General features: G+C 30.7%; 3 protein-coding genes across 7 annotated transcripts; 1 reads left to right on the top strand and 2 right to left on the bottom strand.

Annotated features, from left to right (window-relative positions):
* Positions 1-1,453: 1,453 nt before the first annotated feature.
* LOC110621211 (polyadenylate-binding protein 7) lies at positions 1,454-7,543 on the bottom strand. The gene is made up of 10 exons (XM_021765391.2): positions 6,989-7,543; positions 5,807-5,925; positions 5,528-5,721; positions 5,186-5,445; positions 4,949-5,055; positions 4,159-4,348; positions 3,040-3,335; positions 2,708-2,842; positions 2,094-2,297; positions 1,454-1,894 (listed from the first exon to the last, which is right to left on the bottom strand). Exons 1-10 carry the CDS (start codon positions 7,185-7,187, stop codon positions 1,697-1,699), a joined length of 1,902 nt encoding a protein of 633 aa, XP_021621083.1. The 5' UTR covers positions 7,188-7,543; the 3' UTR covers positions 1,454-1,696.
* Positions 7,544-10,781: 3,238 nt separating this feature from the next.
* On the bottom strand, positions 10,782-15,845 carry LOC110621212 (aspartic proteinase 36). Of its 5 annotated transcripts, none has more exons than XM_021765392.2 (11): positions 15,377-15,843; positions 14,857-14,880; positions 14,588-14,717; positions 14,221-14,471; positions 13,495-13,722; positions 13,161-13,323; positions 12,501-12,574; positions 12,273-12,366; positions 12,076-12,145; positions 11,571-11,642; positions 10,782-11,472 (listed from the first exon to the last, which is right to left on the bottom strand). In XM_021765392.2, the coding sequence occupies exons 1-11, from the start codon at positions 15,604-15,606 to the stop codon at positions 11,300-11,302; spliced, it is 1,509 nt and encodes a 502-aa protein (XP_021621084.1). In that variant the 5' UTR covers positions 15,607-15,843; the 3' UTR covers positions 10,782-11,299. The 5 variants fall into 5 exon arrangements, 3 of the variants coding, with proteins under 3 accessions (XP_021621084.1, XP_043815097.1, XP_021621086.1); XR_002488933.2 differs by having other exon boundaries at positions 11,166-11,472; positions 12,076-12,186; positions 15,377-15,845; XR_002488934.2 differs by having other exon boundaries at positions 11,460-11,472; positions 12,076-12,141; positions 15,377-15,845.
* Positions 15,846-22,442: 6,597 nt separating this feature from the next.
* LOC110620607 (UDP-glycosyltransferase 73C3) lies at positions 22,443-24,180 on the top strand. Its single transcript, XM_021764408.2, has one exon. It carries the CDS (start codon positions 22,554-22,556, stop codon positions 24,012-24,014), a length of 1,461 nt encoding a protein of 486 aa, XP_021620100.1. The 5' UTR covers positions 22,443-22,553; the 3' UTR covers positions 24,015-24,180.
* The last annotated feature ends 2,145 nt before the right edge of the window (positions 24,181-26,325 follow it).

Raw genomic sequence — 26,325 nt, 5'->3', positions numbered from 1 at the left:
TACAACAGTATTTGATTCAAAGTGAAGAATATTTTTGAAAACCAGGTCATTCCTATGCTTCCAAATTTCCCATAAGACAAAAACCACAAGCTAGATGAAATAATCACCATCTTCATGGTCTTGGAGACGGCCGATTAGTTCAGACCAGCAATCTTGGATATCATTTCCATGTAACAGAGTAGATCTTTACCCTAAAAGGTGAGTTCCATCAAAATAGAAGCAGCACGGGGACATGCAAATAGAATATGCTTAATAGATTCAAGCTCCCCACAAAAGCAGGACCAAAGAAAGAGAGCTTCGAAGGCAGTTGAATTTTCCAAATACTTATCCAAAACTATTCCACGGAAGATTAAGAGGTAGAACCTGCAAACATCCTTCTACTTTCAGTCCCATGGCATAAATTCCGAGCAATGTGATGGTCGAATTTAACTGTATGCCTGCCCCCACTATAATAATGCCAAACCAATCTGTTTTCTCCTTTGAAAATTTTGAGAGGAATAGCTAAAATGTTGTTAATCTCTTCTAGGTGGAAATTTTCTTTAAGCACCCAAAGAATCTAGGAGTGTCGATCACCATCTATAAGTTGAGAAACATAGAAGATATCAGGATTGTGATCCGCTCTCACCTTTGGAGCTGGAGCAAAAGAATTGGGAATCTATCATACTCAAGGCTCAATTATGATGTTATTGAATTATAATGGGGTTGCTGATAGTTCATCCTATGCAATCAAAGACATTGTACCGCATTCTTCACACACTTGAAAAATAACCGTATACAGTAAGAATATGTTTTTATAGAAAACAGTTTTTTATTTTTTGCTTTCCATTTTTTAGTAAAAAATAAGAAAAAAAAGTGTATCTATCAATAATAAAAAAAATTATTTTCAAATTTACAATATTAAAAATTATGAGAACTTACGTAATTAAAAAATTTATTTAATACTTAATAATAATTATTCAATTTTATGTATAAAAATATTTTTTTTCTGTTATAAAAGAGAGATTGTTTTCCTCTATAAAAATTAGAAACCAAAATTTTTTATTATACAGAAAAATAGGAAAAACATCTTAAAACAATTTTTCATATCTTAAATAAATGTTAAAACTTGAAAACTTATTTTTCAGTTCTCCATTTTGAAAACATACAAGAACACAACCCTAATTATTTCTTTTTCAAGGTGGAACTTAATTTCAGTATATGAGAATTAGCACAGTATCACTGACCATAAACGAACGACTAGCAGAAAAAGCGATTGCAAAGCCAGCAATCATATTACTACCCAATTTAAAGGATCTCTAACAAACGAGCTAGGCCAATTTCATATATATTCTTATTTAGATAAACAACCACAATTCACAAATTTCTTTCTATCACTGCTTCACTTTCTATAACTAGATCAACTTCAAGATGCAATCAGAAAATCATGCGAAGCCAAAAAAAAAAAAAAAAGCAATTAGTTCCAAAATAAAATCCCATTTCTTGCTAATGCTAATACAATAAGAGAGTCTACCCACCTCTTACCAATTGATCTCAATAAAGTCAGAATGTAACAGTTAATGAAAATGAAAAGAAAAATCCTGCGCTGGAAAACTTAAAGGTGCAGAAAATAGAAGATTCAATTATGTCAAGTATCAAAAATTTTGCTCTCGAGGAGCCAAGCCAAACCATAACCTCTAGACTTTGTCCCGGCCGCTATTCAATTGACTGCAACCTCGGCAGACAGGTAACTTGGATGAAGAGTGTCTTGACCAGATACTTTTGTTTTAGAGATCTTCAGCACCTGCACAGCTTCCTCTACCTTTGAGGCAAGCGACTCTGGCGACTCCAACAATAGTAGCAGTTCTGAGTTGTCCATCTCCAGAAGCATTCCCGTAATCTTTGCAACAAGATCAGGCTGCACGTAAAGGATACAAGTGCATTTAATTTTGGGTTGGTATCAAAATCATGACGATCATCTATATTTTGTTAACAAATTCAGAAAATAAAGAAATGTATTGAAAAATAAGTTCCTTGAGTGAACCACAAGAAATCTTGGAACTTACAACTAATTACAAAGATATAAGTACTTATAATTCATTGTTGTACAAGTATACCTTGTGTTTCTTAACGAGAGGGTAAAGCCGCTCCCCTAGAATCTGTTTTTGCTCCTCAGGGGAAGCAGCAGCAAGCATGCTACTCAGCATCTCCGATCCTTGAGAAACAGGGCTGAGGGAAGTAGGAACAGCAGATGAGACTCCAGATCCTTTGCCCGCGTCACGTGTACGACTATTTGATATATACTTGGCCTGTCCAGCCCGCTGCAGATAAAAGACTCAACACAGATCAGAATTCATAGCAGACACTGCACACGCATATATATTACCTGTCCTTTTTCTTTAATTTACATGCATATTCATGTATTTCACACATAACAAGTTTGTGTGGTCAAATGACTAAAACCATTGAATTTATGTTTCATATTTACTCAATATACAACAAGAGTACATGAAATGGTCTTCGTTATAATAATTAAAAGCCACAATTATTTGCTTCATCATCTCACCTCGTTGTCCTAGAAGTTCTGTCAAGCATAAATTATATATATACATGCATCAACAATTACAGATACAAAATTAAATTCCTTGAGTTAAACAAAGCAGGGCACAAAGATATATTATCAAGCATAAAGAACCCAAACGTATAAAAAGAAAAGGGAAGCATGTAAAACCTGGTTGCTTGGATCTTTTGATGAAGATAGTGACTGAGTGGACTGTTGAGTATACGAGACAGAGTGGGCCTGTGGGAAAACATGGCCATTTGTCCGTCCTCTATTCTGCTTGTGTTGTCTTTGAGTATTAGACATCTGTAGAAAATATTGAGGAGCCCCCAGTAAGCCCACTAGTGGTGACCATAGAATGCACTTTTACAACAATGAAAAACTTATGGTGCAGCAGAAACAAGTGATAATGAAAAGGAAAACTAAAAGCAGCATGCGGCTTTTCTACTAGATAAAACAAGTCTTCACTGAGTGGTACAGGTTAGAAGAGCACAAGTACTTACTGCTGGAAGTTGTGATGGTTGAAAGTTTGGTCTGGCTGGGGGTGCAAAGCCATTAGCCCTCCATCCTGGTCTCATACCCAAAGGCTGGTACATCAGCCCAGGCCTTGGAGATACTTGTGAAACAACACCAGAAGGAGCTGTGTAGTAAAGGGGAGGATATCCACCAGGAATAACAGCTGTAGAAGGTCCAGCTAATCCAGCCATCTGGTGAGCATACTGCAGCTGCAATTGTGCTTGTCTGTCCTCCTTTCTTTGAGCTATAGCCACATATAATGGCTTGCGGTGAAACATGTAACCTATTGAATACCCAAGCAAGAGATACATTAGGCAACTCCAAAAGGAGACGCACATAATTCAAAGCACACTAGATAACACTGCAAAATCACTAGTCACAGTGCTATGCGAAATATGATTTTATAATTCAGCAAAATTCATGTCTATATATTTTTATTCATCATTGCATCAATAAGTTTCCGCTGGTTCCAAACCTCAGTACAGGAGGTTAAATAAAATAAACATTTGACTGCTTGCTAAATTTGCTGAGTCGCACTTGACAGCAGGAACTTTGATGTGCTAACCTCAATTCCAAAGTTTGATTTGCATGCATTATTGCCACACACATGAAAAAGAAAGAAGTCATTTATACCATGCATCTAGTTTAAGATCGTGCATTGGACACAAGAATCTACCTGAACAATGTCCAAGGACATACAAAATAATTTAGGAAGATTATCTAACTGAATATTGCACCTGCATGGTCCCTTTGAGCTCACAACTCAACTCTTATCATCATATATATTTAATGCACATTGCAACAAAGAAATTAATCAGGTAAAGTGATTGGCACATGATATCCCTCATTATTCCAACAACTGAGGATGTGTTTGTGATCTAATTAAACCATTCAAAGAACAGGAGTTCTGCAATTCTGGCTGTCCATGGCCCCAGTGGTAACAAAACTTAACAAAAGATTTATGCTAATGATTAGACACCAACATGAACCTCCAGATACCTATGTTGGAATTTGCTTTAGTAAGATAGTAAGCACAAATGCAGATTTTACCACAATATATATCCAAGGTTTTGTTTTTCACAATTTATAAAAGCTTCTCAACTTACCGTGAAAGGTATTCACAGCTTTATTGGCCTCCTCGGGGTTGGAGAAGCATACAAATCCAAACCCCTTGCTTCTTCCTTTATCATCTCTCATAAGTTTTGCAGATGTAATTGTGCCACATTGGCTGAAGTGTTCTTTTAGATCTTCATCAGTGACATCATCATCGATGTTTTTTACATATACATTGGATCCCTACAATTGAAGCATATTTAATGCTTATCCATGGAAAATAAAAGTAAAAATTTGATGCACAGGCATAGGGACACCATTTGTTATCAGCATTATGACTTCTATATTTTGTCTTACTATTATTCAGAAAACGGCCTTTGACTGGTTAGGAGAAATCTGCAATGCACAGGTTAGAGAATACTTAGGAGCTAGGAGGGATCTGGATTCTGGAATACCAGGTTTGAGATCTTTATTGTTTGATTGAACACAAGTACATACATTGGATAGCAGATTTATTTTTTTTTTCAAAATTGATACTTTACTCAGAAAGTCATTTCCTGGCTTATGATATATCCAATCATAATCAATATACAGTTAAATCCTTCTCCTTTAGCTCTGCACATTGTTAAGTGTCTTGAATAGTACTCATCTCAGTCACTAACAACATCATATCACTTCCCAAGATTATTAGTTATAGCTATTGTAGTTGTATCATAATAGGTATTTGATTACGTTTTAGCCACATAGACATCTGAACCTGGCATAGTTTCTAGAACACGTTTGAACTGTAACTTTCCTATGTTACAGAACAAATAAATCAAGCAGATATGGCTAGAGTCTTACCTTGTATTTCAAGATCTGCTCCTTGCGTTTCTCTTCAAACTGACGCCGCAAAATTTGTTCACGCTCTGCTTTCTTCTGTGCCCTTCCCACATAAAGAACCTTTGAACCTGCTCAATGGAGATGCAGAGAAACATAAGAGGGCTTAAAATACAGATAGAGAGAGAGCCTTTAATCCAATTAAAAAAATAAATAAGCTTTTTAATGTATTTCAATCAGGGTCTCAAGGGCATAACATACCAAGCTCTGTTCCATTCATTCTTTCCATGGCTAATCTGGCATCATCAGGGTTATCAAAATTGACAAAGCCAAATCCTCTTGAGGCTCCATTTTCATCCTTTGCAATCACCAGGCTAACTATTTTCCCAAATTCAGCAAACTTCTCCAGCAGAACCTCTTCCGAGATGTCAAGATCCAAGTTTTTCACATATAAATTTGTATATTTAACATCAGCGCTTGGCAAAATTCGATCACTCTTTTTAACAAACTTCCCAACATATCTGAACCATGAATTCAAGTCACTACTAACTTAAGAGGAAAAAAAACTATAGGACCTGGCACAGAGAGAACAACAGCACTTACATTTGCTTATCACCAACAATGGAGCCATTTAGCTTCTCAATAGCAGAATTTGCAGAATCCTCCGTGTCAAACTGAACAAAGCCATAGCCTTTACTCTTCCCATCCTCAAACGTGGCAACTTTGCAAGATATAATAGACCCAAATTTACCAAATAAATACTGGAGCCCCACATTATCAACTGACTCACTCAAATTCTGTCACAGAAGACAAAATATTATATTCAGATTCAAAATCACATTAGAAAAAGAAGACAATGAGTGGATGCTTAATCCAAGATACCTTAACATACACATTTCCTATTCCACTTTTTCTTGCATCAGGATCACGGTGTGACCACATCACCCTCATCATTTTTCCATGCAAGGCAGTGTGATTCTTCATCTCAATAGCCTGGATAGCTACTCCAATCAGAGAAAGAAAATATTAATGAAAGAATAACCATGAATAATTTTGGAACTTTTTAACAAAATATAAGAGAAAAGGATGAACAATCAAAACTATATATGTAACTTTCTACTCTACGCCATGATTGTCAGAAACTTCACTACAATGCCTCATGCTACGTAGCATATTATAACTTAATACCCTTTTTCCTCCAAAATTGATAACCTATCCAGACAAGAAAGAGCATGAATAAAAAGTGAGCCAATAGAATCCACTGTAACCAATAAACACAAAATTCACACGAAAGGTTTTTTGCTAGATCCTGTCTATATAAAATCTTCAAATTGCAAAAATTTGCTGTACTAATTTTTATTTTGCATGAACCAGATCCACACATAACACACAGTAACGAAGGCCCATAAATCAAAATAAATAAAATGGTGATGTATCTCAGTTCTATAGTTTGAGTAAACAAGCCACATCAATTGAAACATAGACAAAAAAATGCTTAGGCAACGTGTAATGTGGAATATTCAATTCAGCCAAATTATCAAATAAAGTTCAGTGTAGTATGATTTTTTTCACTTTTTCTGCAATTTCAAGCAGCCAAACAGAGTATGTACAGGATACAAATTAGAAGCAAATTTTTAAAAAATAATAAAGAGTTCATTACTCAAATGATAAAAATAGTTTGTTACTCGGTTTCTCTTCAAATATCTTCAAAACAGACAAACTAAAAAAAATTTCAAAATTAAAATACGAAAAATAGGATTCAATAGGAGAAAAAGAAAATCTAATACGATCGAAAATCTCAAATTGCATTTGTTTCGATACATTTCGAAAATTTAAGCGCAAAAAAAAAAGCACTAAATTCAAGCCAATCTGACTGCATATATTCCAGTTCTTCTACAGTGAATCGAACAAAAAATTCCAGAATAGAGAGTAAAAAAGAAATCCACGAAAATAACAACAACCAAAGCCACAAATCAATCAGCATTACTCCTTAAGCAAATGACAAAAAAAATTACACAGCGAGATTTATAGTAACGAATATAGAGGTAAATATAAATATATTACCATCCTGTGGAGAGATAAAGTTGACGTAACCATAACAGAGAGACCTTCCAGTGGACGAGTCTCTACAAACGCGAACAGATGCGAGGCTCTTAAACTCGGAGAATGCCTCAAAGAGCTGACCGTCAGTAACGTCAGGGTGGAGGTCCCCAACGTACAGCGACGCCGGAGCCGTCGCCGATACCGTCGAAGGAACCGCCATTATTGTGTGGGATTCAACAAATGCAGTTAACAGAAACCAGAAAAGGAAAAAAAAATAATAAAGCAGAGTGAATGCAGAGAGCGCGAGATAGAGATAGAGAGAGAGAAGAGAGAATTGCGTTTCTGTTAGGATTTATTGTTGTTTGTTTGTTACTTATGAATATAAAAGGGTGGGATAGGAGAGAGGATTATTAATGCGTGATTAAATCAGAGGAGAAAGAGGAAGTGGAACGAGAGGAAATTTGTTCTTTCCGGGAGATTACAGATAGAGAGGGATGTGATATGAGAGTGTTGGAGGTAGAGAGAGATAGAGAGAGTGAGGGATGGTGTGGGATGTGGCGTGCCTGTTTCGTGTGGAGATTTTGCATGGATGAAGGGTATTGGAGCCGGTTTGCTACTCAGATGCGTGTCAGCCTACTGATTTTACCACGCGCCTTTGTAGACCGTTTTTGCACCTCCCATTTATAAATAATAATAATAAAAAAATAAACGAGAGTTACCTTCTACTCTCCGTTTCTCCTGCCTTTTTCTGTTACTTGTTATTATTATTTAATTTCGCAGTTTCCGTGACTATAAATACACAATATATTATATAAATTAAACAAGTGACCATTATTATAAATTTAGCAATTTATGATACCGTCCAACGAATTTAGTAAAATTTATAATTTAATTTTTGTTTTTTTATAATTAAATAATTTAATTCTTAAATATTATATTATTAATAATATAGTTATTTTATTAAATTTATCTTTAATTAATTATAAATTAAAAAAGTCAACTTAAATTAAAATATTAAATTATTATAAATATTAAAATTAAAAAATTAAATCATTATAATTATGAAATTAAAAAAATAAACTTGTTATAAAAAGTACAGTTTAAATAACTAAACTATTATAATTTAACAGTAAATTTTAATAAAAAATTTATTTTATTAATAGAATGAAATTTTACAATTAAAGTATTTTTTTAAAATAATATAAATTTTTATTAAATTTCAGAAACTATATTATAAATTACTCTTATAAATTTAGTTTTATATTAACATGAATTACTATTTTAATCAGTGTTAAATATTTAATTTAAAAATTATTAAATTTATTTATATATAAAAATTAAATTTATATTAATTATACTTTTATTTGAGAAGAAAATTACGTTAATTGTATAATTTAGTTTAATCAAATTAAATTAAATAAACTGAAAAAAAAAATTAATTGCCATTGAAATTTCGGTACAAAAATATTTTTTGAAAATATTATATAATATTAAAAATAATTTATAATAATTATTATATTAAAATTTTATTATTGATAAGTATAAAATAATTTTAATACTTTTGTCAATTTATTTAAAATAAATTATCTCAACAATAAATTTACAAAAATATGAAACAAATCCGTGATTTAGATGAAATTGTAGAGTGAACCAAGGAGTGAAAAAGAGAAGAGCCATTATCCAATTGGGGATATGAAAATCTCGGCTATAATCTCAGCACCAATATTAAGGGGAGGCCCACTTAAATTATTGTGATAATATTTATACTGAACATGGCTAAGGCACAAAAAGCATCAAATTCACACCTAATAAGCTAATATTCCTTTCCCTTTGAAACCGGTTGAGCAGGTAAATAGATAACAAAATAAAAGAAAAAGAATTGCACACGTGTGATAGATGGACCCAATTCCTTCATACAAGCCTACAATACTGCTTCAAAGATGCACTACAGTTTTTATGTCCTCTTTTGTAGCCAGAGCTCAACCAATGTATCCGCCGCTTATTATGGCCACGTGTATGATTTTATGTGTACTACCTAAAATACCCAAATATTTTACCTTTTATTTTTAAAACATCATTTTAATTGTTTAGTAATTTTAAATATATTGTTTCTTAAATATTACAAATATTTAATAATTAAGGTAATTTACTCAAATACCTAATATTTTCATTCCGTAAAACTACTTTGACATTAATAAAAAATTTTATAATTAAGAAAATTATCACAAATTATAAGTTTAATAATTTTGTCTTAATTTAAATTAATTCTATTATATTTTTATTACTTTGATATTATTGAAAATTATTATATTATTAATTAGTTGTTTAATTATTTTTCTTTTTGAAATCAGTTGTTCAATTACTTAAAAATTATACAACAGATTAGTAATGTTTAGTTTGTTGAATGCATGCCTTTATACAAGGCTACAAGACTGCTTCAAAGATGACCATAAGTCTTACAGTTTTATAGGCATTTTTTGTGGCCATGGAAAATTCTTACATGACTTTGCATACATTTATGTAATTTAAAATTGATATATTATTTAAAATAAAAAAAATATATTAAAAAACATGCTTAAATTTCATTTGTAAATATATTATTCTAACTTTTAATTGATTGAACGTACAAATTGAAGATTTTATTAACTATACAAGGCCATGTCGTTTTATTTACCAATAGTTTTGGTTCTACTTAATATTAGCTAAATGTCCGTGCAAATGCACAAAATGTTTTATATTTTATTTTTAAAATGATAATTTCAATTGTTTAACAAATTTAAGATATATTGTTCTTAAAATTTTGAAATTATACAAATATTATAAATATATTTATAAATTACTAATAATTAAAGTAAGTTTACTCAGAATGCATATGGTGTTCTTATTAATAAATTTAGAAATCGTTTATTTTGAATGTTTAAAATAGAAATGTTTTATTAATAGATATGGTAATGCATAGTGTAAGTTATGAAAAATTAAAATGGATGTTTTGCTTTTGGAATTATACATTAAGCATTCAAAAGAGTATGAAGTTTTAAGAGATGCCATTGGATTATTTGATGATAATGTTTATTTTGTTGAATATCTCCTATCTGCCACTAATTACGGATCGGATTTTTGTCAAACTCCATGATTTTGGTTCAAATTCAAAGTTAAAAAATTATAAATCAATAATTTAAATATTTATTTTTAATTTTAATTTTAGTTAAAATTACACAATAAATTTTTAAAAATTAAATTTGATTTTTAATTTAAAATCAAATCAATTAATTTCAATCCAATTTAATGTTAGTTTTGATAATTCAATTTTAATATCTAAATTTTATTTTGTTGAACACAATGCCTATTAATCTAGCTAGTAAAAGATCGTTGCAGGTTAATTTTTTAAAAAAATTAATTTTGATTCAAAATTCAAATAACTTATTATTTAAAAGTAAATTATTATTAATTCAATTTAATTAATTTTTATATTGATCAGATCAACTAACCCCGTTTAGGCTCTTAAATGAAAACAGAAGTATCTTATCTCAATTTTCAACTTTGTTTTAATGATACAAACTAATTTAAATTTTTAAGTAAATACCTAAAATAAGAGATTTTTATGATGCATTTAATTATTAAGCTACTTATTTATCAGAGAAATTTTACCCTAGTATATATATCTAATCCATCAAAACATAACATGTTCTAATCAATTAAAACATGTTATTGGTATGCCTTATTTATCAGAGAAATTTTTTGTGTACTTTTCCATCTGAAGTTGTAATGTACGGAGTCAGACCACTTCATATTTGTTGTATTGATCATTCGCTACTGACACAGAATTAGTGGATGTTTACTCATCTCAAAGCTAAAAGCAGTATAGTGGGGTATCCTTTCACGTACCCAAGCCTTTCATATTCGGAGAACATGGATTTATAATCCTGAGTGAACTAAAAAGTTCACAGAAATGGGCACTTAACAAAGTTTGGGATATAAAGCAGAATATTAATAAAAAATGTTCACTATTTCTATCTCTACCTATCCCAAAAGTTGCCTAACCAGAAGATTTGTTTACTTGATGAGAATCTGTGAATAGCTTCTGATACATTACCTGACCATGCCTAGATAATTTACAATTCCGGCAGCACTGGAGATGATCCGTTACAAGAAAATTGCTGAATTTCCCCATTTGAAGAATGGAAGCTGCCCGAGTCACCAGCAATAAGAAATGATGAGGAAGTATATAACAGCTACCACTATAGTAAAGGACATGCCTTGCTGCCCACTATAAATAAAAGAAAGCTAAGCTGATTCCGATGAGGACAAAGAATTGAACCTTCAACCTGTGATTTAAATTACAAAATTTTGAAGATTCATCAAAGCTAATATGTGCATTAGGAGAGCAATAATGCTTAGAGGAAACAGCTTGAAGAGCATGTCGCTTGATGAGCCGCTCACACTCATCTGTCCTGCATTGATGAAATCCTTGCTAGAAGTTACAGAGACATTCACAGATAATGAGCCTGAGAGAAAATAATACAGTATCAGTGGAACATGATGGATGAGATGGCAAAAGAATATGCACCAGAGCAAGGGTGAAGAAAATATATATCAAACTCACAGTCATAGTTCGCCCATCCAATCCGCTGATGAGCCAGATCATATACAAAAATTTTATCCTTTAGAATAAGATCTGCAAGCCAAAGAAACAGAAGTTCATTAAACTCAAGTTTCAGAGGGTATGGTGTATGAATAAAGGTATTTGAAGTCTTTATTCTTTTTGCTTTCAGATAAAAACTGCAAGTAGATGAGCCTCCTCATGTAACTTATTTCAGGTAACACATATGATTCAATTATAGAGGTGATCAGAAGTTTTGTATCAAACAAAACTCAAAATATCTCATACATTCGAAGTGGTCAGTCCTTGCAATCCCATGGAAAAATTGAATCACCAAAAAAAAGAAAAAGAAAAAGAAAAAGGAAGCTCCCCAAGAACACTGACAATCCAGGAGAAAGGAGAAAGAGAAGGCAAGAGATGTGGCACACATTATGCAATGACGGTAAAATATGACTGACGATATGTTTAGTACACTTCTCTAACAGAAAGGTCAGGTCTAGTATCTAACCTCCTAAAATTGTTAACCCTCCTCCTTGAACCTTCTGAAAACCGATGCACCATAATGGAGCTTCGTCTGGCTACAACAGGGTTGAGATCTATTATCATTTATGCAATTGCACTGCCATAACAATCCTTAAAAACATGCTTAATTCAAATGGTTAGAGGGAAATGAATAATTAAAAGCCTAAAGGTAGATCAACTTACATAACCAACACGTATAAGGTAGTCTTCTGGCTTTAACAGCATCGATGCACCCCCGGCAAAGTTTAAACTGACTGGAGGAAAAACCTCAGAAATACTGCACAAGAAAACAGAGGTAACTTCTACTTGGTTCTCAAGGCAACAGAGTTGGGAGAAGCCCAGACCCACAACACATTTTATGTCAGCATAAGTATGAAAAATTTATTTGAAACATAAAATAGAAGAATGAACCTGTTGGAGACTCGATAACACTGATCTCCTCTATATATAGTGGGAGTCGCATATGGTTGGACCATTGCAGTTACCTGCACAAGCACAAGCAAATCAAATTCACATTCACAGCAAAACAAAAGTACTTGCCACAAATTATATAATTATTAATCAGATAGCAACCAGATTTTGAAGACTATCTGTGATGAAGGCTTGCAAGCTCTCTCTCTCTCTCTCTCTCTCTCTCTCTCTCTCTCAAACTCAAAGAATCAAAATTGACTTTCCCTTGCAAGGTGAATGCTTGAACCAAAAAATCGAAACTCAGATGAGAGCCTCACTAGCTATCCTCTCACCAGTTTAAAGCCAAATAAGTCTCACAGAAAAAAAAAAAATTAAATAAACAAGCCTATTTAAAAAGTAAAATTTCTTATTCTCAACTTAGCAAGTGTACATTTAGGATGGAATCAAAAAACATGCAATTAATCCATCAGATTCCAGTTGACAGAAACTTAGTCACATTAGATCCAGCTTTTTCAGAAAGATACCAAAATAGGTTCCTTTCTCTAAATTCATCAAGCAACACTGATTGTTGTCACCTAAAACATTTTGTTCATAAGGGAAATGTTGATCCAGTTCCATTTGTCCTATAACTTGTAAGCACATTAACAGGAAATTACTTACAGCACTGACGAAAGGATCATATGCCTCCTGCACAAGGTATGCCAAAGTTGTTCCAGAGTCAACAATAGTTCCTCGGTTACTTGATGTGACAAAAGCAGCTGGATCGATTGATAACAGTTGTCCATTGACAGCAATGCTCTGAAGATTTAAATTATAATGAGGCCTGAAAATTTTGAGGAAGTGATCAAACTTACTGGAAATCCAATATTCATATTTTCCAACAGAAACTGAACTATAAGAATACATGTGGTAAACATAAGGTCACATTTTTGAAAGCAAAGAGTGCTGCACAAAAGAAGGCTCTGAGGAAAAGTTCCAGAGGAAAATGACATACTGTGATGGCACAAGGGGACTATAAACTATGCCTGGCTCCAAAATCTCACCAAGTACTAATATGCCACCACCATTGCCCTCTCCTTTCAAGCAATGAGAGAATACTCTGGGTGTTACTCCGTGAGATGACAATTGTGAAATGACAGAGAGATCACCTTGGCCAAATCCAAGTATTCCATCAATTGCTTTATCAGTCTTAGCCAAGTCCCCAGACTGGAAAGTGCTGCATCTGTTTCCAGCATCACCACATAAAACAATAAGCTTCAAGTAATAAAACAAAAATGAAGCCAAATGCAAGTGACACTTTAGGTGAAAAGCAGAAGAAATAGTGTGATTCATTTGTCACGCACTAGCAGCCAGCAGACCTTTCTTATATTGTCAAATAGACCACTAACAATAATGTTGCTACACAACATAATTATAATCATTTGAGCACAAGGCATATCATCAGTAAAGGAGCGTTTACAGTAAGGGTCATTGTATTAGTGAAATTGGTAATGATACCAATGATTAACTGATCACATTACAAGTTCCATTGCAGAAACTAATCATCAAGCTATCCAAGTCAACTCCACATGACATACCTTATTGAAAAAATAAAGTGAATGTTTATATAATTAGCTTCATTTCTAACTCTTCCACCTATATCTTTTATTTGCTGTGATAATTCTAGTAAATTCCATTCACCTTTGCATCTTCAGTTCCTGTATGAATTAGATGAGCTTACCCAAAGACAATGACAGCTGAAGAGTTGGAAATCAAGGACTCGCCTAAAACAGCATCAAAATAAAAGGTATCAGAAACATAAAAACCCGTTGTCCCACTTCCATCTCCATATTGGAACGAGTAACTGCACAGAGTACTCTGAGGAGAGCATTCAGTTGCTGCGGTTTGCATTTCTGAAGTACAAATAGGGTGCGAACATGGGACTAACCCAGCGGTTGATGAGCTGGCAGTATCAAAGTAATTAAGCTGAACCTGAAAAAAAGAAAAAAAGAACAGTATAAAAGCATGAAATTGAACTTTAGTCTCTCAGTCTTAAAAAAACTCATTAGGCACAGCAGCTAACAACTAGGGCAAGAAACAGGATTTACTCCAAGGCCACTGGATTGGGGACAATTGCTGCAGGAACTGCAGGTAACCCATAAGACATCGCTTCCTGTATCAATCTGCACATTGAATTCTCTAGGAGGAGAGCCCAGCTTCACTTTTGTAAAATAGAGTCTAAACAGAACAAAGAAACCAAGATTTCAAGAATGTAGTTAATGCCTATAATTAAGTTACAAAAACACACAAGAAATCAATCTCATCTTAAAGAGTGAATCAGCACAGAAAATGAAGAGAACCAAGAGGGATATATTACAAGGGCGTTGAAGATCCATCGATCCTGATTGGAAATGCAGCCAAAGAAAGAAGAACAAAAACTAAATTAGTGCCAAACAATTTAACCGTAGAATATAAATCACATTAAAACCAATCAATTTCAGATTATAAAGAGCAAACAGTAAATTTGATTATACCAAACTCGATCAACTCTAGGCTCCATTTTTGTTACAAGGACACTGTAAAAATAAGCAAAGAATCCATATTTGCTTCTAAAACCAACATGCACAAAAATCTCGTTTCCTTTTTTTCTACTTTACTTGCTCATTTGACTAAGTGCAAAGATCACATTTACATTTAGAAATGGAAAATTCATATTCGATGAATGCTAAGCTTCAACCAAATTTACGAATTCTAAATAAACCCATCTGTAAAATTTCATGAAATTACATTTTATGATACATGTAGATAAAAATTAACCACGAAAAAAAGTTGGGACTAAATTTTCCTTTGTAAACAAACTCATAAATGCAAATTGTCAAAGAAGAAGAGAAAATTACCCGATGAGATAAGGATCAGGAGAGCCTCGGACTGAGAAGTCGACGACACCGCCAACAACGTCCTGCAAGAGGCGTGCATGCCTGACTCTATCCCGAGCCCTGAGCTGGTCGAGTTCGAGTGTGTGGTTCAAAGGAAATGCCCTGTGGAGAGGGAGAAAAGTAGCACAGGAAACCACCGACATAGTCAGGAGACTAGCTGCCAGGATCAAGAACCGCCAGAGCAGCAGCATTTTTTAGTTGTTGAAGTTTAAGAGATAGTTTCCTTTAGAGAGAGAGATCGAGGTGGTGGTGATGGCAGTGGTTCTTTCTTTTATGCATTGACTGAGAAAGAGACACAAGAGGGAGGGAGAGAAGACGAAGGAGTGGACTGTGACGCGGAAATAACACGACAGAAAGGACGAGAGAGAGAGAGAGAGAGAGAGAGAGAGGTGGTGATTAAGTAAAGAGAAGCTTCAAAATCGGATTAAGATGCTCTTGTAAAGAAAATGAATATTAAACAATGAGCTGCATAATCAGATGAAGTCTTCCATTAGTTTCTATTTATATTTCTCTTTTTTTTTTTGGTAAAATCTATTTATATTTTCTTTAAATCAAATATTCAAATTAGATTAACGAGCAATTTATAAAATTAAAATGTATATTTTTTCTTAAAAAAATTAAAAAATACAAAAAAAATTTCTTCATTTCCACTCCATAATACATATTTAATTTATATTAAAATAATATTCATAATATTACATTTCCACTTTAAAATATATGAATTAATTTATATTAAAATAATATTTATAATACTACACTTTTAGTAAATAGTGACCATTTATATTAATATTATAAATAAAATATAATTATTAATTGATTTTTTAATATTTTTTAAAAAGTATTAAAAAAATATTATATAATTTTATTATTTTTTAATTTATATCAAAATAATATTTCATTTTTTTATATTAATAATTATCTGATAGTATTCATAATTATCATTATTTACTAGTATTATAATATATGAAATAATATATTAATATAAATTAAATTATAAATTTAAAATGAAAAACGATCAAATCTCATAAGTTTTTTTATATTTTTTAGAAAAATAAGCCAATAAGTTTTTATATTTGTTTTTTCCTTTAAAAAAATAAAAATCCGACTGCGATGAGAAAAAAAAAAGTATATTCTAAAAATATGTTATTTTATTATAATTAAAAAATAATGGGAGAGGAATGAGGATGTCCCTGTCAGGCTGCAGTGCAGTTGGCAGACTAGAGAGTAGAGACTGCGGCGTGACAATTTGGTGATGGTTTCTTTTCATTTCATTTTCATATCTGAAGGCCCATACGGTGCGTATAAAGCACGCCTTTGTTGACCCCCAGCCAAGTCTTTGAACCACAAATTGCAGATCAACGGAAGAAGCCACTGCTTTGGAAACCGGGTCAGGCTCGGGGATACTGTGTATTTGATATTACTATCAAAATTATTATTAGAAATATTTTTTTAAAATATATTAATTAACGCAATTAAAATTTTTTATAATTTAAAGTAATATTTTAAAATTTTAATAAATAAAATATAAAAAAGTTCATGAATCGGTTCAATTAACATAACATTGTTCACTTGAAATATCAACTTTTATTAAAATTTTATTTCAATTTTATTTTCTATTTGAATATATTAAAAATAAGAAAAAATAAAATGGAAATCCATTTTTCTTGTTTGGATATAAGAGGCAAGTGGGAGGAAAATACTAACAAGAAAACAAGAAAGGAAAGTGTGAATTTATACATTCCATTTGGACAGTTCCCCACATCAAAACAAAAATAGAAAATAACGAGTGAAAAATAAAACATTGTTTTTCCATATGCTTATTTTCTCTTTTTATTTGCTAAATTATATGTCTTGAGAAAAAAAATAGTAAATTGCTTATTAACATACTACTATTTATATATTAAAAATAAAATTCATTATTTTCCATAATAATGAGTGGATATATATTTATATTTTTTTTAAAAAAAATATTTCAACTGTATTAATAAATTTTTTAAACAGTGTGGAGATTGAAGTAAACATGTTGTTGTGATTATGACAAAAAGAAAAAAACATGTTGTTGTGATACAAATGAATTCTTTAATTATTTTTTCATCATCTCATGTGTTGATGTATCTAAACAGAATATTAAATATTAATAGTATTTATTCAATGTTTTTATTTTAAAAAATAATAATTTAAATATTCATATTTTTTATTCGAACCATATTGGGTGTTAGAAATTGATCGTAGAAAATATTCATATTTTTTTGTTAGAATTTAATTCTGCAGTCCTCTTTTGGTCTGACAATTCCATGTGTTTCTCATGTATCAATTCCATGTGTTTCTCATGGATGGTTTGATACTGTTTTAATTATCTCCCTCATCTTTAATTGCCTACGGATCAAATTTATCTCCACTGTTGTTCAGTCTATTTTGAATTTTTTGGGTGGAGCTCATTTTCCATCAAGGTTATCGGCGATGGATGTAAGCGGCGCTATGCAAAGTTGCATGCTGAGTCAATATTGGAGTTTGAGTTCTTCGAGTTTTAGGATTCCGGATGTATCTTAAGCTCTTTTATTTTTTGGGCCTTAAAACCCTTTAATTTGGTATTTTTAAATTTTGGGCCCATATTGTATTTTTTTTGAAGTCTATTATTGCTTTATGCTTAAATACGATTTTTTATATTTAAGAAAAAAACAAAAATAAGAAAAAATTATGCTCTTGAAACTTTATTATAAATTACTCTGTTTTATAATATCTATCATTTTTTTAAAGAAAAAACTTGAAATAATATTAAAATATTTCTTAATTTTATAATATATAAGTGTATGTCGCAATTAAAAATAAATTTTTAAAAAATCAATCATTTGATACACTTTATAGATCATATAAAAATGTGATCCATTATTCTCGTGTTTTAATTATATTATTAATTATTTATTTATTTATTCAACAGTCTAACTTGAATTTAAAAAATGCATTTTAACTTTGTTTTGTTGGTTAAAAATTAAATATTTTTGTCTTTATTACTTACCATCCATTAAAGTTCACTATAAAATCTAACTTTATAGATGGATTTTATCAATTAATAATATCGACAATTTTACCAACGAAAATTAAAATCCATCAAAATCTAATTTAATTATTAAAATTTTAAATTTAAAGAATTTATATTTGTGTGATGTGTGGCAAGAGTAACGATGATTACCGTATAGTGCCACCTTAAAAAAATATGCATTCATTAAATGAATTTAGTTATGTGTAACTCCACATTCGATCATATAAATTTATATTTTTTTAATTAAAAATTAAAGAATAAAATATAAAATCTCTTAAATTTAATTAAATACACATATTATCAAATTAAAATAGATAAATTTATATTAAAAGTAAAGATTGTATTTTTTTCTTCTAAAAAAATAAAAAATAAAGATAAAAATTTGCTTTACAATTTTTTTTTTAATTTGTAATTTGAAATTGATTTTTCCATAAGTACGAAAGATTTCTATACTATGTAACTACTAATTGATTTTAGTTGATGTATATTAATTGTTTAATAAATTATATTTAATTATCATTATTGATATATAAAATGATTAAATATATATATATATATATATATATATATATATATATCAATATGTTTTTTAATAAAATAAAGTTATTAATTTATTATACAATATATATAATAATTAAAATATAATTTAAAGTATATTTTTGTGAATACAAATATTGTTTATCCTATTAGATGAATATTTATAATTAATTTAATTATTATTTATAAATTTTTTATATTAATTTAATATATTTTTTAATTTTAAATAACTTTTACATAAAAATTTGTGTAATTAATATAAATTTAAATGTTTATCATAATAATTTTTTTATATAGAAACGAGTTTTATAATTCAAAATTAAATATTTATTATTAGAGTTATGTACAAGCAATTAATATATCTATTTATTATGTGGTGGTCTCTCTAGACCCATTTTTCTAAGAACTATTAATGTTGGGCTGGGCTTTAGGATCTTATGGGCTCTTCTTTCAGTGTTGACTCGAACGAACACAAGAATGAACAGAAAGTGAAGAAATAGACAAAAGGCTCATTGCCTGCACTGCAAGTTTATTATTTGGGGGTGGACAAAAAAAAGAAGAAAGTAAAAAATTAAATTTTTAAACAAATAAATTTTTTTCTATTTTCAGAATAAAAAATTAAATTGATCAAGCAGCAATTGAATGGGTTTAATTTGATTTGATATCAATGTAAATTTCAAAATTTTTAATTTTCAACTTGAAATCAGTTTTTTTTTTCATTCAAAATTAACCAGTCAAATTGAAGAAATAAATAATTTGTATTTTAAAATTATATTTATATTTTGTTCATTCTAAACACGTTATTTATTTAATTTCTACAATAAAATAATTTAAAATTTTAATATAATAGACCCATTTTGCGAATTAAAAAAAGAAAAAGTTCGTAACTAGCTCAAGCCAAGGGGTAATCCAGCTGCCAGTGATGATGGAAATCCAGCTGACATAGATTCTGCTGCAAAGGCAAAGGCGGTAGTAAGAGGACCTAAACCGTTGACTGGGAGCCGAGAACTCTTCTATTTCTGGTGATATCAAGCTGTAGATGCACCTGATGAAGTAAGCCTTCAGAGGGTGATGGAGATGGATTGCGGCCTCTTGAACACTCTTTTCGTTTCCGTAAGTGAAATGTTGAGTCTCTTCCTATGGCAGGACTCACCGAGCGATTTCGAGGCCTAAAATTAATATAATAGACTGATTTTGCTAGTTGAAAAAAAGGAAAGTTTGTAATTATCCCTCAGTAAAAAGTTTCAGTTTAGAAACTATACGATTGGTTTTGGTCGACCAGATTTTGGTCCAGCCATGGTTTGAACCATAATTTTTTGCATAAATTCAACTAATTTTCTTGATATAAATTGAATAACTCTCCCCTCTAATAAATAATATCATTCATAAGAGTTTAATTTTTATTAGTAAATTTTTTAATAATGTGACTCAATTTTTTTGCCAATGTTTACACGTGGATAATGGAGCTGTGGACAATGTTTTTTATTTAGAAATGCTCAATTTATTATTGATTAATTTGAAGATAATAACAATAATTTGGAAAAACAACGGAACAACAGGGTTGTGTAAATTATTAATTTTTCCAAGGACAAAATTGCTTCTCACTACAAAAACAAAAAGGAATCCCAATTGAGTTCAATTATTATTAATTAGACATATTTTCAGCTATTATTTTATAATTTAAAGAACTATTTTCTGTCACTCTTACTTTAATAAAACAGCGAGGAAATGCATATAGATGATTCCAAACAATGTCTTAATACACGTATGAATTGCGTGGTTAGAGACAACTCCTTGGCTTAAACTTTTAAAAAATTTATTATTTAATTTTTATATTATAAAAAATTATTCATTAATTTTTTAAAAAATATATTAAAATATTATTAATATCTTAAACAATTTACTAATTATATTTATTATTAATTTTAATTATTAAATATTTTATATTTAATTTTTATAATTTAATCAACTAATAATTAATTTTAACCGTTAAATATTTTATATTTAAATTTTATAATTTAAAAAAATTTATTGATTAATCGCTTATTTTTATAAAAATTTTATCAATTAATTTTTTTATATTAAAATATTTTAAAGTTTTTTATAATATTTAACGGTTAAAATTAATGAAAAAATAATTAATTAACTTTTTAAAACGTAATATTTTATATATTTTTAAAAATTAAGAGAATAACGAGTGAATTATTAATAATATAAGATTAAATAATAATTTTAATAATAATTTATAAAAAATTTTAGATAAATCTAGTTTATATGGACTAAAATACTTAATATAAAATTCATATAATTTTTTATATGAAATTATCCAAATTTATATATATTAAACCTTCGTTTGTTTTATATTCGAAAAATATCTTTTATAAAAATTATTTTACAAAAAAAATTTTTTGTTTTTAATAAAATAATTTATTTTTTATTATTTAATTTTAATTTTAAAATTAAAATTTATTTTATAAATTATTTTTTATTTAATTAAAAAAATATTTTTTATTAATTAAATTTTTTAAGTATTCCAAAAGACTATAAAAATAAAAAATATATTTTTCGTGAAAAGGTTTTTGTTTTTTTTTTCATAATTTATATGTTATCTCTTTTGTAAAGTTTTGGCTGCGATGCCCAAACCCCTCAAAACCATGTTTTCTTAGTGTCTGCTTTGTAAAATTTAGGTTTGGAGGTTAGAAAATTTAAGAGATTACAATAAGTTTCAATATTTATAAACAGAAACTGCAAAACAAGATGCTAATAAGGTTGTATATATAATTACTTTAGTCACTACACCTTTCTTTTTCTCTAAAATTTTCTCTTGAAATGTTGAAAAAAAAATTTTAAACTTCAAATTCGTTATCATATTAAAAAAATTATTCAACCCGAAAACATTGGTGTTGGAATTAAAATATTATTATTAGTTTTAATATTTATAAATAGATTATGCAAAATATGATGACATTAACTATCATTTTACTTTCTTTTTTTTTTAACTATTAATACTTTATTTTTTAATATAATTATATATATTATCATGCATCGATTCATTAGAATAAAATGTTCCCAACAAATATTTACTTAATTTATAAAAATTAATATATTTAATTTATAAAAATTAAAATTTTGATTTGATCTGAAAAAATGATAGCGATGAATGACTCATTTCAAAACTCATTCGTTGTTAATATTTTATTTTAATTGATTTGAAGTGTTGGTAATCCAAAATTTACTGTATGATTTCCCTATACGGTACATCTATAAATAGACTGTTGACAATAGGAGGCCAACAAGAGTTCAAATGCTAGAAAACAAAAAAATCTCTATGCTTCAGCTGGGATAAGGTTTGATTTGATTACATCACTGCTTGGGGCAGCAACCAAGCCTTACTACCTAACTGAATTTTATCGGCTAAAACTCAAATTTGGACCATAGTTCAGAGTGAAAGATAAAATTAACATTTCATATATTGGGAGCCTCAAACTTCATTTTCCCATCAGTAGCTACAAGCTCTTCTATCATTACTATCAATCTGCAGCAAGATCTTCAAAATTAGCCATGGCCTCCCAAAATCATCAGCTTCATTTCCTTCTTCTTCCTATGATGTCTCAGAGCCATCTCATCCCCTTCACAGAGATGGCCAAGCTTCTTGCTCACCGTGGCCTTACTGTTACAATTCTCATCACACCCCTTAATGCAGTGAGATACAATAAAATTATTGATTATGCCAAAAATTTTAACCTCAAAATCCAATTTCTTTCTGTCCCATTTCCATGCAAAGAAGCTGGTCTCCCTGAAGGATGTGAGAATAGAGATTCACTCCCTTCTCCAGATTTGGTCCCAAATTTCTTTAAAGCAGGCAATATGCTACAATTCCCATTAGAAAAATGGCTGCAAGAGCTAGATGTAGAATCCAAACCCAGTTGCATTGTTTCAGATTTATGTCTTCCATGGACTTATGATCTTTCACTTAGGTTCAAGATTCCTAGAATTATCTTCCATGGCGTTTCTTGCTTCACTCTCTTTTGTTCTCACTCCATTTCTCAGTCTCACTACAAGGTTCTTGAAAGTGTCACCTCTGATTCAGAATCTTTCTCAGTTCCTGACATCCCTGATAAGATTGAATTCACTAAAGCACAGTTACCAGAAATAAGACAAGATTTGAAACCGTTACTGGAAAAGTTTAAGGAAGCTGAGCTCTCAGCAGAAGGAGTGGTGGTGAATACTTTTGAAGAATTGGAGCCAGCTTATGTTGAAGGATACAGAAAAGTAGTTAAGAAGATTTGGTGCATCGGACCACTTTCTCTGTGCAGCACAAATGGAACCTCAAGTTACGAGCATCATCATGAGTCCCTGAAATGGCTTGATTCTAAGAAGCAAAGCTCAGTTTTATACGTTTGCTTCGGCAGCTTGTGTCAATTTTTAACCCAGCAACTGATAGAGCTTGGCTTAGGCCTTGAAGCATCGGACCATCCTTTCATCTGGGTTGTGAGAGAAGGAGATTGTTCAATAGAACTAAACAAATGGCTAGTGGAAGAGAAATTTGAAGAAAGGGTTCAAGGAAGAGGGCTGGTTGTTCGTGGATGGGCACCACAGGTCCTGATATTATCTCACCCAGCAATTGGTGGGTTCTTGACTCACTGCGGCTGGAACTCAACACTGGAAGGTGTCTCTGCTGGTGTGCCGATGATCTGCTGGCCGATGTTTGCTGAACAATTCTACAATGAGAAGTTAATAGTACAAGTGTTGAGAATTGGTGTGAGGGTTGGAGTTGAAGTGTGTGTGAACTGGGGAGATGAAGAGAAGCTTGGTGTGATGGTGAAGAGGGAGGATATTGAGAAGGCTGTGAAGAAGTTGATGGATGAAGGAGATGGGGAAGGTGAAGAGAGAAGAGAAAGAGCTAGGCAAGTTGGAAAAATGGCGAAGAGGGCTGTTGAAGGAGGCTCTTCTTATTTGAATATGACATTATTGATCCAACATGTGATGGAACTTGTAAATAAGAATGATGCAGAAAATTAAGTTACTTGAAGATTGGAGTTAGTATTATCAGTTTTGGAGATGTTCTGTATTTATTCACAACAGCTAAAGACAGGGTTCTGTATTTATTCACAAAAAATTTGTTTAGTTGTAAAATTTAAAAATAAATTAAAAGAATATATAAAAATAATAAAATAAAAGCAACTTTTTTTATTTTTTATTTTCAAAATACTAACTATATTTATTTTTTGTTTTGATTATATATCTTCAATTTACTAAATTAACAATAAATTTTATTTGCATTCAAATCTGTTAGAATAAAATATTTAAAACGAATATTTATTATATCAATGAAAATAAAATTTTTGATCTCAGAAAAATAATATAGGACCCCTTATTCTAACTCCATTGATAATATGGTAAATTATCAACGTGAGATTTGACATGCCATTATTTTATATGTCACACATAATTAATATTTTTATTTTCAAACAGAAAACTCCGATTTATTAATAAGCTAAAAAATAAACTTGCATTTATAAATTTAAAAAATAAATTGGATGTAACTAAATTTTCATTTTTTTTATAAATACTAAAATTATAAATTAATTTGACTAGGTAAATTATCATATTATCTCATTTAATTTTAAATTTTTACCATATATCTTATTCAATACTATTTTTAATAATTTTAATAATAAATATATTTATAAACTATTTATTACTAAATATATCAATTTTGTATTAGTCACTTATAAATATTTTAATAAATAAATAATTACTTAAAATCTAAAGTTTTACAAAGTTACACCAAGAACTGGAGTATTGATCATTAATTAAGTATATGCCTTCGGTAATTGAACTAAATCAGCCAAAGGTTTGGGAAAAAAAAATTAATTTGATTATTATTTCCATAAACCAAATAAAAATAAAATGAATTGCATTCACAGGTTTAGTCTGATAGTAGATATATCTTTACCTTAATAGTGTAAATAGTTATAGAATATTAGTCTCGATGTATATTACGTCTATAATTACAAGTATTTATAGAATACAAAGGATAAGACTCTAAGCTATTCAGTTACAGAAGAGACTTATCTACAATAACTAATCACAGCTGTATTGTTATCTAATATCCCCCCTCAATCAATGTGTGGCATAACACATAGATTGTCTCTTAGTAAACGAAAACGTGTCCCAGAAAGTCCTTTAGTAAACACATCAGCTGTTTGATCAGTACTTGCAATATGATGAACTTGTAGGTGTCCAGAGATGACTTTTTCGCGTACAAAATGAATGTCCAATTCAATATGCTTAGTTCGTGCATGTTGAATGGGATTAGCTGACATATATGTAGTACTAATGTTGTCACAAAACACCACAGGTGGCTCTTCAAGCTGTATTCCAAGCTCACGCAATAAACTAGTAATCCAAGTCAGTTCAGCCACCGTACTAGCTACTGCTCTATATTCTGCTTCCGCGCTTGATCGTGAAACAGTTGGCTGTTTCTTGGCAGACCAAGAAATCAGATTGTTACCAAAATAAAGACAAAAACCTGTAGTGGACCGGCGAGTATCATGGCAACCTGCCCAATCGGCATCAGAATAAGCTGTTAAAGTCTGCGAACCACCCTTATAAAATTGCAAACCATAATGTACAGTCCCCTTGACATATCGTAAAATTCGCTTTACCGCAAGCATATGTTTCTCTCTTGGATTATGCATGAATTGACACACCTGGTTAACAGCAAAAGCAATGTCCGGCCGAGTAAAAGTCAAGTACTGTAAAGCGCCAACAAGGCTTCTGTATAGTTGCGGATCACTGAGTAAAGCACTATCGGATGACAAAGACAAGGACTCATTAAGAGTTGGTGTTGACACAGGTTTAGCCATCTCCATTCCTGCTCTCTTTAATAAATCCGTTGCATATTTATATTGATGCAAAAACAACCCATCCAAATTTTGCTTGACAGATATACCAAGAAAATAGTGCAAACTTCCTAAATCAGACATAGCAAATTCCGATTTAAGAACCTGTAATAGCCGACTCATCAAAGTTTGGGACGAAGCTGTCAATACTATATCATCCACATAAAGTAATAACACAGCCATGTGTTGTCCCTCACGCAGCACAAACATCGAGGAATCCGCACGACTTCCTTTGAAACCAATCATTTTCAAAAAATTCGTAAAACGCTCAAACCACGCCCGCGGCGCCTGCTTCAATCCATAAAGAGCCTTTTGAAGCTGACATACATATTCTGGAAAAGCCGGATGTATAAATCCCCGTGGCTGTTTCATATAAACATTTTCTTTCAAAACCCCATGCAAAAAAGCATTCTTGACGTCTAGTT

This window comes from Manihot esculenta, chromosome 8 (assembly GCF_001659605.2).
Source record: "Manihot esculenta cultivar AM560-2 chromosome 8, M.esculenta_v8, whole genome shotgun sequence".
In the NCBI taxonomy this organism is placed as follows: domain Eukaryota; kingdom Viridiplantae; phylum Streptophyta; class Magnoliopsida; order Malpighiales; family Euphorbiaceae; genus Manihot; species Manihot esculenta.
The sequence above is the reverse complement of the archived record's forward strand: the minus strand, read 5'-3'. Positions and strand labels throughout refer to the sequence as shown.